General features: G+C 37.3%; 1 protein-coding gene across 2 annotated transcripts in view; it reads right to left on the bottom strand.

Annotated features, from left to right (window-relative positions):
* Window positions 1-14,912, bottom strand: part of ANO5 (anoctamin 5) — an 89,898-nt gene that overhangs the window by 30,513 nt on the left and 44,473 nt on the right. For both annotated transcript variants that reach the window (XM_047878391.1, XM_047878392.1), the window contains exons 9-11: window positions 5,898-6,032; window positions 5,443-5,548; window positions 5,286-5,346 (exon numbers count right to left, since the gene is read on the bottom strand). In XM_047878391.1, the coding sequence (XP_047734347.1) occupies window positions 5,286-5,346; window positions 5,443-5,548; window positions 5,898-6,032 (302 nt within the window). The remainder of the gene's footprint in view (window positions 1-5,285; window positions 5,347-5,442; window positions 5,549-5,897; window positions 6,033-14,912) is intronic.

Genomic DNA, 14,912 nt, shown 5'->3' with positions numbered 1-14,912 from the left:
AAACTTATGGGCTGCAGCAACAGAAGTTCTAGGAGGCAAGTTCATAGTAATAAATGCATATATTAAGACATAAGAGAAACCTTAAATAAACAACTGAACTTTAGACTACCTGGAATGAGAAAAAAAAAGAACAAAGTAAGCACAAAGCTAGTAGAAAGAAGGAAGTAACAATGATCAGTGTGCAAATAAATAAAATAGAGACTAACAAGACAATACAAAAGGTCAATGAAACTAAGAGGTGTTTTTCTTCTTCAAAAGATAAACAAATTACATAAGCCTTTAGCTAGAATTGCCAAGAAAAAAGAGAGAGGACACAAATAAATAAAATTAGAAATGAAAGAGAACACATGACAGCTGATACCACAGAAATACAAATAATCATAAAAGACTACTATTAACAAGTATACGCCAACAAATTGGGAAAGCTAGAAGAAAAAATAAATTCCTATAAACACACAACATACTGAGGCTGAATCATGAAGAAACAGAAATTCTGAACAAATGACTAGTAAAGATCTTGAATCAGTAATCAAACACCTCCCCACAAAGAAAAATCCAGGAGATGACTTCACTCATGCATTCTACTAAACATTTAAATAATTAATGCCAACCTTTCTCAACTCTTGCCAAAATTATAAGAGAAGGGAAGATTTTCAAACTCATCTTAGAAAGCAGCATTTCTGTGATACCAAAGCCAGGCAAGAAAATTACAAGAAAAGAAATTACAGGCAAATGTCCGTGATGAACACAGATGCAAAAAACCTGAATAAAATAGCAGCAAATAAAATTCAACAATACATTAAAAGGTTCATACACCATGACAAAGTAAAATTCATTCCAGGGATACAAGGATGGTCTATATGCACAATCAATGCAGTATATTACATTAATAACAAAAATGATAAAAAAAAAAAAACTTATGATCATCTCACCTGATACAGCAAAAGCACTTGACAGAATTCTTGATAAAAATTCTCAACAACATGAGTATGGAGGGAATGTACCTCAATATAATAAGAGTCATATGGGACAAGCCCACAGCTAATACCATTCTCAGTGGTGAAAAGCTAAAAGCTTTTCCTGTATGATTAGTAACAAGACAAGGATGCCCGTTCTTGCCACTTTTTTTCAAAGATTACTGAAAGTCCTAGCCAGAGCAATCAGCCAAGAAAAAGAAATAAGTGGCATACAATTTGGAAAGGAAAAAAATAAAACTGTCTCTATTTGCAGATGGTATTAAATTATGTATAGAAAGTCCTAAAGATTCCACCAAAAACAGAATAAAGGAATTCAGTAAAGTTTGAGGATAAAACTTAATATACAAAAATTAGTTGTTTCTATACACTAACCACATACTATCAGAAAGAAAAATAAAGAAAACAATCCCATTTCTAATGGAATCAAAAGGAATAAAATATCTAGTAATAAATAGAACTCAGGAAGTGAAAGATATGTACACTGAATACTACAAGATATTGATAAACTCAAGATGGCACAAATAAATGGAAAGATATTCCATGCTTATGGACTACAAGAATCATATCGTAAAAATGTCCATACTACCCAAGCAATCTTCAGATTTAATGCAATCCCTATCAAAATTCCAATGACATTTTTCAGGGAAATAGAACAAACAATACTAAAATTTGTATGGAACCACAAAAGACCTGGAATAGGCAGAGCAGTCTTCAGAAAGAAGAACAAAGCAGTAGGCATCACACTTCCTGATTTCAACGTGTTTTTTTTTGTTTGTTTGTTTGTTTTTATTTTTGGGACAGAGAGAGACAGAGCATGAACGGGGGAGGGGCAGAGAGAGAGGGAGACACAGAATCGGAAACAGGCTCCAGGCTCCGAGCCATCAGCCCAGAGCCTGACGCGGGGCTCGAACTCACGGACCGCAAGATCGACCGCAAGATCGTGACCTGGCTGAAGCCAGACGCTTAACCGACTGCACCACCCAGGCGCCCCGCACACTTCCTGATTTCAAAGCTATCGTAATTACACTTTATAAACTATATTACAAAGCTATGGTAATCAAAACAAGATCATAGTGGCATAAAAACAGACACATAGACCTACAGATCATAATCAAGAGCTCAGATATAAATCCATGCATGTATGATAAACGAGTATGTCACAGAGGAGCCAAGAATATTCAATGTGGGAAGGATTGTTTCTTCAATAAATGGTTTCGTGAAAACTAGATATTCATTTGCCAAGGAACAAAGCCAAATCCCTGTCTTAGACCATATACCAAAATCAACTCAAAATAGATTACAGACTGATTGAGTCTAAGATCTGAAACCATAAAACTCCCAGAAGAAAACATAGTGGTAAGTTCCTTGACATTGGTCAAAGCAATGATTTGTTGGATTTAACATAAAGGCTAAGGCAACAAAAGCAAAAATAAACAAGTAGGACTTTCAACAAACTAGAAAGCACAGGAAAGGAAACCATTAACAAAATAAAAAGGCAACTTACAGAATGCGAGAAAATATTTGCAAATTATGTATTTGATAAGGGGTTAGTATCATTTTTTATATACCTGAAGAAATCATACAACTCAACAGCAAAAAAACAAAAACGAAAACAAAACTAATCCTATTAGAAAATGGACACAGTGGGGCACCTGGGTCAGTTAAGCCTCTGACTTCTGCTCAGGTCATGATTGTGGGTTCAAGCCCCATGTGGGGCTCTCTGCTGACAGCTCAGAGCCTGGAGCCTGCTTTGGATTCTGTGTCTCCCTCTCTCTCTGCCCCTCCCTTGCTCTCTCTCTCTCTCTCTCTCTCAATAATAAATAAACATTTAAAAAAATTTTATTTTTTTTATTTTTATTTTTATTTTTTTTTAATTTTTTTTTCAACGTTTATTCATTTTTGGGACAGAGAGAGACAGAGCATGAACGGGGGAGGGGCAGAGAGAGAGGGAGACACAGAATCGGAAACAGGCTCCAGGCTCTGAGCCATCAGCCCAGAGCCTGACGCAGGGCTCGAACTCACGGACCGCGAGATCGTGACCTGGCTGAAGTCGGACGCTTAACTGACTGCGCCACCCAGGCGCCCCTAAAAAAATTTTTTTAAGGCAATTCCATTCAGTCATAAATACACACACACACACACACACATATACACACACATTCACATATCTGTTACCCTGGAAGGAGTCTCGTCACTCAGTTTTAAATAAAAATATAGATTTAAAACTATGTATCAGTTATGTAAAATTATATTTACACACATGCCCACACACATGGAAGAAAAGATTCTGAAAAACTATGGCCATGATAATGTTTCCATTTCTAGTAACTTTAACATTATTTTCTCCCTGCTTTTTTTTTTTTTTCAACTTTTTTTTTTTTTTTTTTTTTTTTTTTTTTTTGGGACAGAGAGAGACAGAGCATGAACGGGGGAGGGGCAGAGAGAGAGGGAGACACAGAATCGGAAACAGGCTCCAGGCTCTGAGCCATCAGCCCAGAGCCCGACGCGGGGCTCGAACTCCCGGACCGCGAGATCGTGACCTGGCTGAAGTCGGACGCTTAACCGACTGCGCCACCCAGGCGCCCCATTCTCCCTGCTTTTATATACTACTTGAATTCCCTATGATGAGTGTGTATTTTCATTATGAACAAAAAGTTTAAAAAAATAAAAAGCATTTCCTATCTGCCACTACAAAGCATAGGAAGCATTATTTTCACGTCTCAGCCTCTTGAACTAGTGTTATGCCTTTAACCAAGAATGTTTTTTTCTTCACATCTATTCTGCCAACGCATCCTTTGATTCGGCTTAATGATTTATTAGTGGGTGTACTAAAATAAATATCTCTAAAGTTCTGCTTTCCTAGAATTCGGCCACGAGCCTCAAAAACCAAAGGTAAACCAATTCATTACTAACGTAAACTTTTCTGAAAGAACCGATGGTAACACCTCCTCAAAATACTTCAAGTGTCTGGGTGTTCTGCATATGGCTGTGTCTCTGTTTGCGATGAAGTATGAGGTTGGTGTTGGTACACCATCTCTCTATGTGCAAACAACCGAAAACCACTATATTTCCTGTAATTTGTGTACCTCTCGTTCACTGCTGATTCCAAGTAATGATCGAGGAAAACTTTGGCAGCTACGTGATAAAGATATATTTGTACTTAACAACGTCGGGGTTATTAGAGAACTGCTGGTAATATTTGACTATTCTCTGTTCTTTGAATCGAGGCCACTGTCTTCAGAGCAGAACAGCCAAGCACAAGTGGTGGAAACCCATAAATCTTCACGCACATCCACAAATTTTGGTGTCTTTTTCCCTGGATTGAGCTACCCTTGCTCCCTTGCCCAGTTTTTAAATACACATATTTGTGATTATTAAATAATTTTTTTAATTGGAAAGAAAAAATCTATTTCTTCCCAGAGTCCCCTGAAATTTGGGACATGTTTTGGAAGTCTTTAGGTTTCCTCCTGCTGAGTTAGTCTTTACGTAAAATATTTTCCTCACTGACAGCAGGAACAAGATGAAAAAAAAGAAGAAAAAAGATGAAACACTGGGACATTTCCAAAATTAAGGGGAATTCTACTTTATATGGAAGATTTCTAACAAATATAACTGGAAGCTGGAACCAGAATTATACACAGGGAATTTGGACTCAAACATTGATTTAACAGCCCTCAACAGTTGTTGATTCTTGTTCAACTTTGTATCTATGATTCAGTATTTTCCAGCCAGCAAATATTTATGTGTACTCTCCTGAATCACATACTTATTGAACTGTTTTTTTTTTTATCATAGCACTGGGAGACGGTGTGAGCTGAATATATACAAAGTTTTAAAAATTATATTATCTCTCAGAGAAATAAACAGATGATGAATAAAGACCTTTTTTGGACCAAAGACCAAGGAATACAGACCACTGATGTAGACTCTATCAGTGTACTGATGTTAGTTAGCAAACACAGAAAGATCCCATGTCACCTTTGGTATATAAGATATGCCATCAGTATATGTTATATGACCATATAACACATAACATGGAGAGAGTTGTTTGTTTTTTTTTTTAATTTTTTTTTTCAACATTTTATTTTTGGGAGAGAGAGAGACAGAGCATGAACGGGGGAGGGGCAGAGAGAGAGGGAGACACAGAATCGGAAACAGGCTCCAGGCTCCGAGCCATCAGCCCAGAGCCTGACGCGGGGCTCGAACTCACGGACCGCGAGATCGTGACCTGGCTGAAGTCGGACGCTTAACCGACTGCGCCACCCAGGCGCCCCAAGAGAGTTGTTTTTTATGTGGCCATTTACTCACCCCAAATTCCCATGAATATTGCAAAGAACACTGTGGACTCGTTATCAAACAAATGCGAGATCTGCAAAAACAATAACATCACAAAGACTATTTAGTATCAAACGCAATACAAAAAGAGAAATCCCAAGTCTTTTCCCATACCACAATACATACATACCTTTGAAGCCAAACACGTAGTATTTAGTCTCCAATAATCACACACTAGATCACAGAGCGGGCACATGATAATCTGCCCTCCAATCTTAGGGTCACAGATTTCAGTGCTGCAGAGGGGACAGCAAAGTGATTTTAAAAGTGATGTGCTTTTAGGTGACAGAACAACAGTTTACACAGCTTCTCAAATATGGCAGAAGGGACAATAAAGCAGCAATCTCTGTAGTAGGTGAAGTCATGCTTTGAGAAACAGAATCTTTAGAGCTGATCATTTATAGATTTTCTGTAAAGCACTAGGTGAGGGCAGCCATTACATTTGGGTTTTTATCAGAAATATCAATTATCTGCTGCCACCAGGAGACACTCTGAAACAAATGCCAGGGAAATAATAAGAGCAGTTGTTTCAGTTAGTATGACATCAAGATGTTTTCTCTGTTTGGGCAATTCAGTTGCACGTACCTGCTTGAGTTATTATCCATTGATAATAAGCCGTAAATGAAACAAGCTAAGCCAACGACAGCCGCAAAGGACAGCATTTCCGTGTAAAATCCAAGAAAGACAAAATACATGCCAATCTTTTCTCCATAGTAATCCCTATGAAAGAAGGTAAAAAATAGTATCAAAGTTTAAGAGAAAGATACAATCCAGAGACCCTTGGTTTTGTATTCAGAAGAGACATGTATTCCTGGCTCCACTGCTTTCTAGCCCTGTCATTTTGGTAGAGTTACTAAACTTTCTGAACTCTGGTTTCCACATCCTAGAATATAAGACGATGCTTATCCAAAGAAGTGGTGCAAGGACCAAAAGAGTTAACACATATAAATAGGAAGCCAACTGAATGTAAGTTAACTTTTAATTTTGAAATAATAAGTATAAATTTGAAAAGCTTGCAATGTTTCAGGAGACTTTAATGTACTAAAATGTAGAACATTCTGCGATGTAACTTCTAGCAATTAACAAATCAAAATCACATTCCTAATCTGCATGGAGTTTCGCTTTATTTCTCTTTCTAATATAGAAGAAGGTACTCTCACCACATTCATCAAGAGTGGTTATATGTATAAAGTTGCATCTCCCTCCAATTTTGGATCTCTGATAGATGTTTATAGAATTGTGATAGAGGTAGCAAACTAAGGAATTAAAAAGGGATGCTTAAGAAAAATTCCATAAAGGGGACCCTGGGTGGTTCAGTCGGTTAAGCATCCGACTTTGAGGTCATGATCTCTCAATTCATCAGGTAAAGCCCTGGGTCGGGCTCTGTGCTGAGAGCTCAGAGCCTGGAGCCTACTTCGGATTCTGTGTCTCCCTCTCTCTCTTTCTCAAAAATAAATAAACATTTAAAAAAAGGTCCATAAAATATGCAATTCAGCTCTTGCTTTACAAAGAGTTGAAAAATTATAGCATTACTTGTCACAAATGTTCAAGTCTTAAAACCAAGTTTTGTTTCGTTTGTTTTAATTTTAACTTTGCATTTTTTCCTTCCAAGATTTTATTTAAATTCAAGTTAGTTAAGATATGGTGGGATATTGGTTTCAGGAGTAGAATCCAGTGATGAATCACTTACAGATGATACTCAGTCCCTATCCCACCAAGTGCCCTTCTTAACATCCATCATCCACTTAGTCCATCCCTCAACCACCTCCCCTCCAGCAGCCCTGTTTGTTGTCTACATTCAAGAGTCTCTGATGGTTTGCCTCCCTCTCAGTTTTTATCTTACTTTCCCTTCTCTTCCCCTATGTTCATCTGTTGTGTTTCCTAAATAGTACATGAGTGAAATCATATGATATTTATCTTTCTCTGACTGACTTATTTTAAAGTCCCCCTTACAGGAATCTCTTAAGGAAGCGAAGAAGATAGTTTTCTCTGTCTCAGAAAATCACATTAAAAACAAAACAAAACAAAACTGGAGGGCCTGAGTGGCTCAGTTGGTTACGCGTCCAACTTTGGTTCAGGTCAGGATCTCAAAGTCCGTGAATTCAAGCCCTACATCAGGCTCGGTGCTGACAGCTCAGAGCCTGGAGCCTGCTTCGGATTCTGTGTCTCCCTCTCTCTCTGCCCCTCCCCTGCTCATGCTATGCCTCTCCCTCTGTCTCTCAAAAATGAATAAATGTTAAAAAAAAACAGATTAATCTTCGTAATTCATATAGAGCTCAGGTTACTAAATCTGTGAAGCCTTTCCACAGTTTCCAAGGTAGATAGATATGATCCTTTTGGCTTCTAATAGCATGCTGTATATAAATCTATTACATCACTTAATATTAAATTACAACTTCCATGCATGCTCAGAAAAAAGGCAACTTGGAACATAAAGGTACAAACTTAATTTCCTAATATTTAAATATTTTCTCATATTCAATACTAATTTTATTGAACCTCATATTCTTCAGTTTTCAAAATTCCTAATCTCTTCTAATTAAATAGGCATCTTTATGCTTATACCATTTTTCATTATTTTCACTGATTATAAACATTTTGCACTGTTGTTTTCTCTTGTTCTGCTCCTCAAATCACTACAAACTTGAAATTAAATTATAATCCCATCTTCTTTCCTTGTTAATTTGCCACTCACAGCTTCCTTAGCTTCACTTACACTTAGGATACATGAACTCGTTTTTTTTTTCTTTTTGTTTGCTGAAAAATATAGCAATTACTGCAATACTGCATAGCATCAAACTCTTTTAATAAAGGATAAAAATATTTGATTTTGTGGAATTTACTATTTACCATATCTATTTCCAATTGATGCTTTAAAAATTACAAAACCAATAATTTTTTGAAGTTAAGACATCAATATTACTGCTATAGTTTTAACCTAAAATTGTTTGGGAATTCATAAAGAAACTGAATAGTTCAACAACCTATTTTTTTTTAATTTTTTGTTTTTAAAGTTTATTTATTTTTGAGACAGAGAGAGACAGAGCATGAACGGGGGAGGGGCAAAGAGAGAGGGAGACACAGAATCGGAAGCAGCCTCCAGACTCTGAGCCATCAGCCCAGAGCCCGATGCGGGGCTTGAACTCACGGACCTCGAGATCGTGACCTGAGCTGAAGTCGGAGCTTAACCGACTGAGCCACCCAGGCGCCCCACAACAACCTATTTTTAAAGAACTACATTTTTCTTCCTTTCAAATATCAAGAATCTTATTCCTTGAGAATGAAAAAAAAAAAGGCTTCAAGAACTCTAGACCTTTATTTGTATTAAAAAATTCTTTAAAATTTATAGAAATTTTCAGATGAGGATTTATTATATATGGAGTCATAGAAATTATTTTACTAAACCATGGATTGGGGAAGCTTAACAATCAGATTAACAACTAAACCATCTCCTAAGAGTGTAAAAAAGCAAAAGACATATCTTAGATGTATATTATGGTAAAAATGTACACAGTATTGAAATAACATTTAAGGGGCACCTGCGTGGCTCAGTCAGTTAAGTGTCTGACTTCAGCTCAGGTCATGACCTCAGTCTGTGAGCTTGAGCCCCGCATTGGGCTCCGCGCTGACAGCTCGGAGCCTGGAGCCTGTTTCCGATTTGTGTCTCCCTCTCTCTCCGTCCCTCCCCTGTTCACACTCTGTCTCTGTCTCTCTCTCTCAAAAATAAATAAACATTAAAAAAAAAATTTGAAATAACATTTAAGATGTTAAATTATCTCACTATTCATAACAATTAAATGAGAGAAATCTAATAACATGAGGCACTCTATAAAGACTCAAATATAAAGGGAACTCTTTAAGTACTTATTTTTAGAAAAATGTGCCTTATATTCACACTTAGGGCATTTCTTAACCTGTTTTACTTACTAGACTTTGAACACATCTGTGGCCCCATATCATCTAAATAGCACATGACAGGTAGAAGACATTCATTGTGAGATTTTGTGACAAAGCATTGGTCTAATATTGGATTCCCAAGACTTAAACTGAGACACAGCAAATAATCAAAAGAATGATGATAAAATTTAACTGAATATAGGCTTGAGGAATGAACAAACAAATGCAAACATTTGATCTAAAGTGATTTATTAAAAAAAAATACAGTGATTCATTTTTATAGTGAGTTAATGAACATCTGAGACACTTAGCTGTTACATTTAATAGCATTTTAATAGCACCATTGTATTTACTGTAAATATACTTACATTCTAAGCTATTTACTATATAGCTACATATCAAGTATTAAGCCACTCAAAACAGGGGTTATCGAAAGAAAAAATATAGAGAGCTCTTAAATTGGCAAGATAAAATAGGATTGGAGGGCATATAAAAATGAAGACTGGGGGTGCCTCGGTGGCTCTAGTCAGTAAAGCATACGACCTCAGCTCAGGTCATGATCTCATGGTTTGTGAGTTCAAGCCCCACATCAGGCTCTGTGCTGACAGCTCAGAGCCTGGAGCCTGCTTTGGATCCTGTGTCTCTCCCTCTCTCTGCCCCTCCCATGCTCATATTCTGTCTCTGTCTGTCAATAACAAATAAATGTTACCAAAAAATTAAAATTGAAGACTGATAATCCAATGATAGCAACCTTAGTATTCCCATGTTTTTCTTTGAAAATATAATCTAATATGACAAAATGGTAAGTCCCCAAAAGACAGCAAAACTATTTACAAATATTTCAGTATGGAACTTAAGTTTCGTGTAGAGGTAACACGGAATATGTGAAATCCAGAAAATCGGACTCCTAAATTCTAAATCTCTCCCTAGAGGCACCTGGGTGGCTCAGTTGGTTAAGCGTCTGACTCTTGATTTCAGCTCAGGTCATGATCAAGCCTTGCTTTGGGCTCTTCACAGACAGCATGGAGCCTGCTACCCTGCTTGGGATTCTCTCTCTCTCTCTCTCTCTCTCTCTCTCTCTCTCTCCCCCTCCCTCCTTCCTTCTCTTCCCCTCCCCCACTTAAGTGCATGTGCAAGCACTCTCTCAAACTTTTAAATAAATAAATAAATAAATAAACAAATAAATAAATAGACAATCTCTTTCTAGCCATCTGAAGTCATTATGCCTTTTTTTTTCTAATCTTCCACATCCAGCCATCTACAAAGTGCAATAAATTTTGCCACAAAAATCTTTTGTTAATCCATAGTCTCCCCTATTTTCTACTAGCAATACCTTGGATATGATTGTCAGTACCTATCACTGAACATTTGTAATAGCCTCCTTACTTCCCTGACTTCAGTCTTGCATCCCTCTCAACTGTCTCCTTATTTCCAATATAGTGATGGTTTTAAAGCAAAAAACTGAACCTGCCCTCTTCTTCCTTCAACGGTTTTATCCCTTCTTTTAGCAGTGTCCTGCATGACGTTGCTGATAAACATTCAGTTTCACCTGCTTCTACTCCTACACGAAGAACTAAATATGCAATGTTCTTTCTTAGCCCAGCACTCTGTACTTCTCTCTGTCTGAGACATTCTTACCCCCACTTGCTTACTTAGCAACTTGCTACTTACCTTTCAAGAGGCAGCTCAAGAATCAGTGCTGTGAAATTTTCCCTGAGCTTGCCATAAAAGTGGGTGCTTTTTCCTCTATGCTGTTCTTCCATGAGTATCATTCTGTTATAATTATACGTTTCTGTGTCTTCCTGGGAATATATTCATATTAGGAAACGATGTTCTGATTATCTTTGTAGCCCTACTCTCTTGCTTGATATCCAGTGGTGTTTAATAAATGCTCACTAAGGGAATTTGTGTGGAGCACCTGGGTGGCTCAGTCAATTAAGTGTATGACTCTTGATTTCGGTTCAGGTCATGATCTCACAGTTTGTGGGTTCAAGCTCGTGTTGACGGTACAGAGCCTGCCTGGGATTCTCGCTCTCCCTCTCTCTGCCCCTCTCCTGCTCTCTCTTTCTCAAAAATAGTAACTTAAAAAATTAAAGGAATTTGTGCATTGTAATCATGCATCTATGGACAATTCCCTTCTCTTCTTAAGGATGTTTTTATTTTTATCCTCTTGCTATCAAGTGCCATCAAATCTCTAAAACTTTTCCTAAAAACCATAAAGTCAACAAGGAGAGGAAATAAAACCACACCTGATACAGGCCATCAGCATCATGACAAAGAACACCATGATCATCAAATTACCTATAGGTAAAAAAATAAACCCATATCCAACAGACCACCTGCCACTTGCTGCCACAAATCTGAAGCACCAAAGAGCAGTGAAGATGATGCTTAGGAAATTCTAATTTAAAAAAAAAAAAATGTAAAGTAAGGTGGAGACATTAGACAAATACACACAAAATCACTCGCTGGGGGGAAAAAACTAAATCAACACTGAACCTATCTGCGACACGGCAATTCATAGTCCTGGGCAAAGGAGGGGATCTGAAAATAAGCAACAGTTGGAAGAGTCCGTCTCAGAGAAGCGATATTTGGGGGTAATAATCAGCTATAAAGGGTGGTACTTCTTAAAGGTGTTGCAGTAAAGAGAAAGAAAATAAGAGAGGTAGTTAGGATCCTGTAGAAATGAGAGAAATAGCACATGGTAAGCACATACCATCACCCATAAAAGAAATGCATGGAATAGGAAAGAACTAGGAGAAGAGTGCCCTCTAATGCTAGAAACTCTTTATGTGCGTTAAATATAGACAGACAAAAGCAGACCATAGCCATACAAATCTATGTTACAAAAACTGAAAATGTTAAACAAATAATTTCAGCTAATGAATATTCTCCCAGAAGAACAAAAGAAATAGTGTAATAAAGCACTACAAACTGAATTCAAATGTCCTCAAATAAATATTTGAAGATATAAGAAAATACCAGAAATAGAAAATTAACAGTGGGAGGAAATGGAATAAATAGAGGAAACTCCATAAAGAGAGGAAAAAGTAAAATCATATACTGTAATATCAGAATTGATGCTGAAATTATGAGGTATTCGAGAGAGAAGAAAGGGAGGGTTCAGTGAAAATCTAATAAAGGATGATAAGAAAAACAGGAAACCTTTCAAAAGTATGAAAATAACACACAGAAGTCAACAGAATCTCAGAGAAATTACTTGGTATGAAGACAGGCAAAAAAGACCAAACATACAACGAATTGGAATCCAAAGAAAATTAAAATACTTGAAAAGAACTAACGTTTTAGAACTATAACCCAAGAACATTTTCCAGAAACACACACACACAAACACACACAAAAGAACAAAAATAGAAGGTACGCATTAAAGGATCCAGGAGGAACCAGGAAAAACTGACTTAGAATAATCAACTCCAAAACATAACGTGTTAAAACAATCAAACTTTAAAACAAACAAGCAAAAGGGGCGCCTGGGTGGCTCAGTTGGTTGAGCGTCCGACTTCGGCTCAGGTCATGATCTCACGGTTTGTGAGTTCAAGCCCCGCCTCGGGCTCTGTGCTGACAGCTCAGGGCATGGTCGGATTCTGTGTCTCCCTCTCTCCCTGCCCCTCCCCTGCTCACACTCTGTCTCTGTCTCTCTCTCTCTCTCAAGAATAAAGAAACATTAAAAAAAAAAAAAAGAAACTCTCGAAGCTTCCTAGCAAAATGATAAAGCAATGGACAAGGCCAAAATAATGTTCTACTTATGAGGACACACTGGAAACATTCCACAAGGCAAGGACACCTACTATCCATTACTATTTAAGATGTTCTGGAATTACTAGCCAATGCAACTGAACAAAAGAAAATAACTGGAGACCTAAGAATTGGTAAAGAAAAAGTAAACTCCTTCTACTTAAAAATGACATGGCAGGGTGCCTGAGTGGCTCAATCAGTTAAGTGTCCAAGTATTGATTTTGACTCAGGTCATGATCTCAAGGTTCTGAGATCAAGCCAGAGTCAAGCTCTGAGATGGATGTGAGTGGAGCCTACTTAAGATTCTCTCTTTCCCTCTCCTTCCTCCCCTCCTCCACTCACTCTCACACATGCTCTCTCTCTCTCTCTCTCTCTCTCTCTCTCTCTCTAAAAAAAATGACATGGTAATATACCTGGATAACCTTAAAGAATCAATGATAAAACTGGTTCAATGAAAAATTAAGGCATCAGAATATAAAATTATGATGCAAAAATTATAGCATTCAATATATAAATAATAAGTTAAAAGATATATTATAAGAGAATACATAATTTATAAAGCAACAAAAGTATAGAATACTTCAGATTAAATTCAGGACAGTTTCCTAATGTATACAAAGAAAAGTCTGTAACACTCTTGAAAAAGCCAAAAGTAGGTTTGGACAAAGACCTATCTTTTCCTTCACATGGCTTTTCCTTGGTTAGAATTACTGAATTATCACCAAGCTATCAGGCCAGTCTAAGTTAAACTATAAACCTCATGTGATCCCTTATAAATACCAGTGATCTTTTTCTTTTTAGTAAAGCACTAGACAAGTTGATAATAAAGTTTATATGGAGGAATAAACATGCAGAATGTACAAAGAAACACTGAAAGTAAAAGCCATGATGAGGTTTACTAGCCCAAACAGACTTTAAAACATACTCAAAGACAGTACATAGTAAAACATACTACTGCCAAAGTGCTATAATTAAAACAGCCTGGTACTGATGCATGAGTAGTTAGCTAGATCAAAGGAATAAAACAGGACATTCAGATAAACTCAACTGCATATAGAAATCTAGTATAAGATGAAGGGAGTACCAGGGTGCCTGGGTGGTTCAGTTGGTTAAGCATCCAACTCTTTTTTTTTTAATGTTATTTATTTTTTGAAAGAGAGACAGAGCACTAGTCAGGGAAGGGCAAAGAGAGAGGAAGACAGAATTCGAAGCAGGCTCTAGACTCTGAGTTATCAGTACAGAGCCTGACTCGGGGCTCAAACTCACAAGCTGTGAGATCATGACCTGAGCCAAAGTCAGATGCTTGATTTTGGCTCAAGTCATGATCTCATGGTTTGTGAGTACGAGCCCCAAGTCAGGCTCCACGCAGACAACCCAGAGCCTGCTTAGGATCTCTCTCTCCCTCTATCTGCCCTTCCCTCTCTCTCGCTCTCAAAATAAATAATTTTTTTTAAAAGAAACTTGAAGATACGTGGCACCTGGTGACTCGGTTGAGCGTCGGACTTCCGCTCAGGTCATGATCTCACAATTTGTGAGTTTGAGCCCACTGCCATCAGCACAGAGCCTGCTTTGTGTCCTCTGTCCTCCTCTCTCTCTGTGCCCCTCCCCCTCTCACACTCGCTCTCAAAAATAAATCAAACATTATTAAAAAAAACCTTGAAGATATAGGTCATACCTCAAATTACTGCAACATCAATAAACTTAATAAATGGTGTTGGGAAAAGTAGATAAAATTAGATATACTCCTCACAAAATATGTAAGAATAAATTTTAAATGGATCAGGAATCTAAACATTAAAATTGAAACTATTCAAGTAAAACAAATGTAGGTGAAATCCTCTATATCTTGAGTGTATAGAAAGGCATTCTGTCTCTAAAAATCCAAATGTAATAAAAATTTTGATAAACCTGACTTCATGAAAAAATGAGAAAATACTTCTACATAGC

This window comes from Prionailurus viverrinus, chromosome D1, assembly GCF_022837055.1.
Source record: "Prionailurus viverrinus isolate Anna chromosome D1, UM_Priviv_1.0, whole genome shotgun sequence".
In the NCBI taxonomy this organism is placed as follows: Eukaryota; Metazoa; Chordata; class Mammalia; order Carnivora; family Felidae; genus Prionailurus; species Prionailurus viverrinus.
The sequence above is the reverse complement of the archived record's forward strand: the minus strand, read 5'-3'. Positions and strand labels throughout refer to the sequence as shown.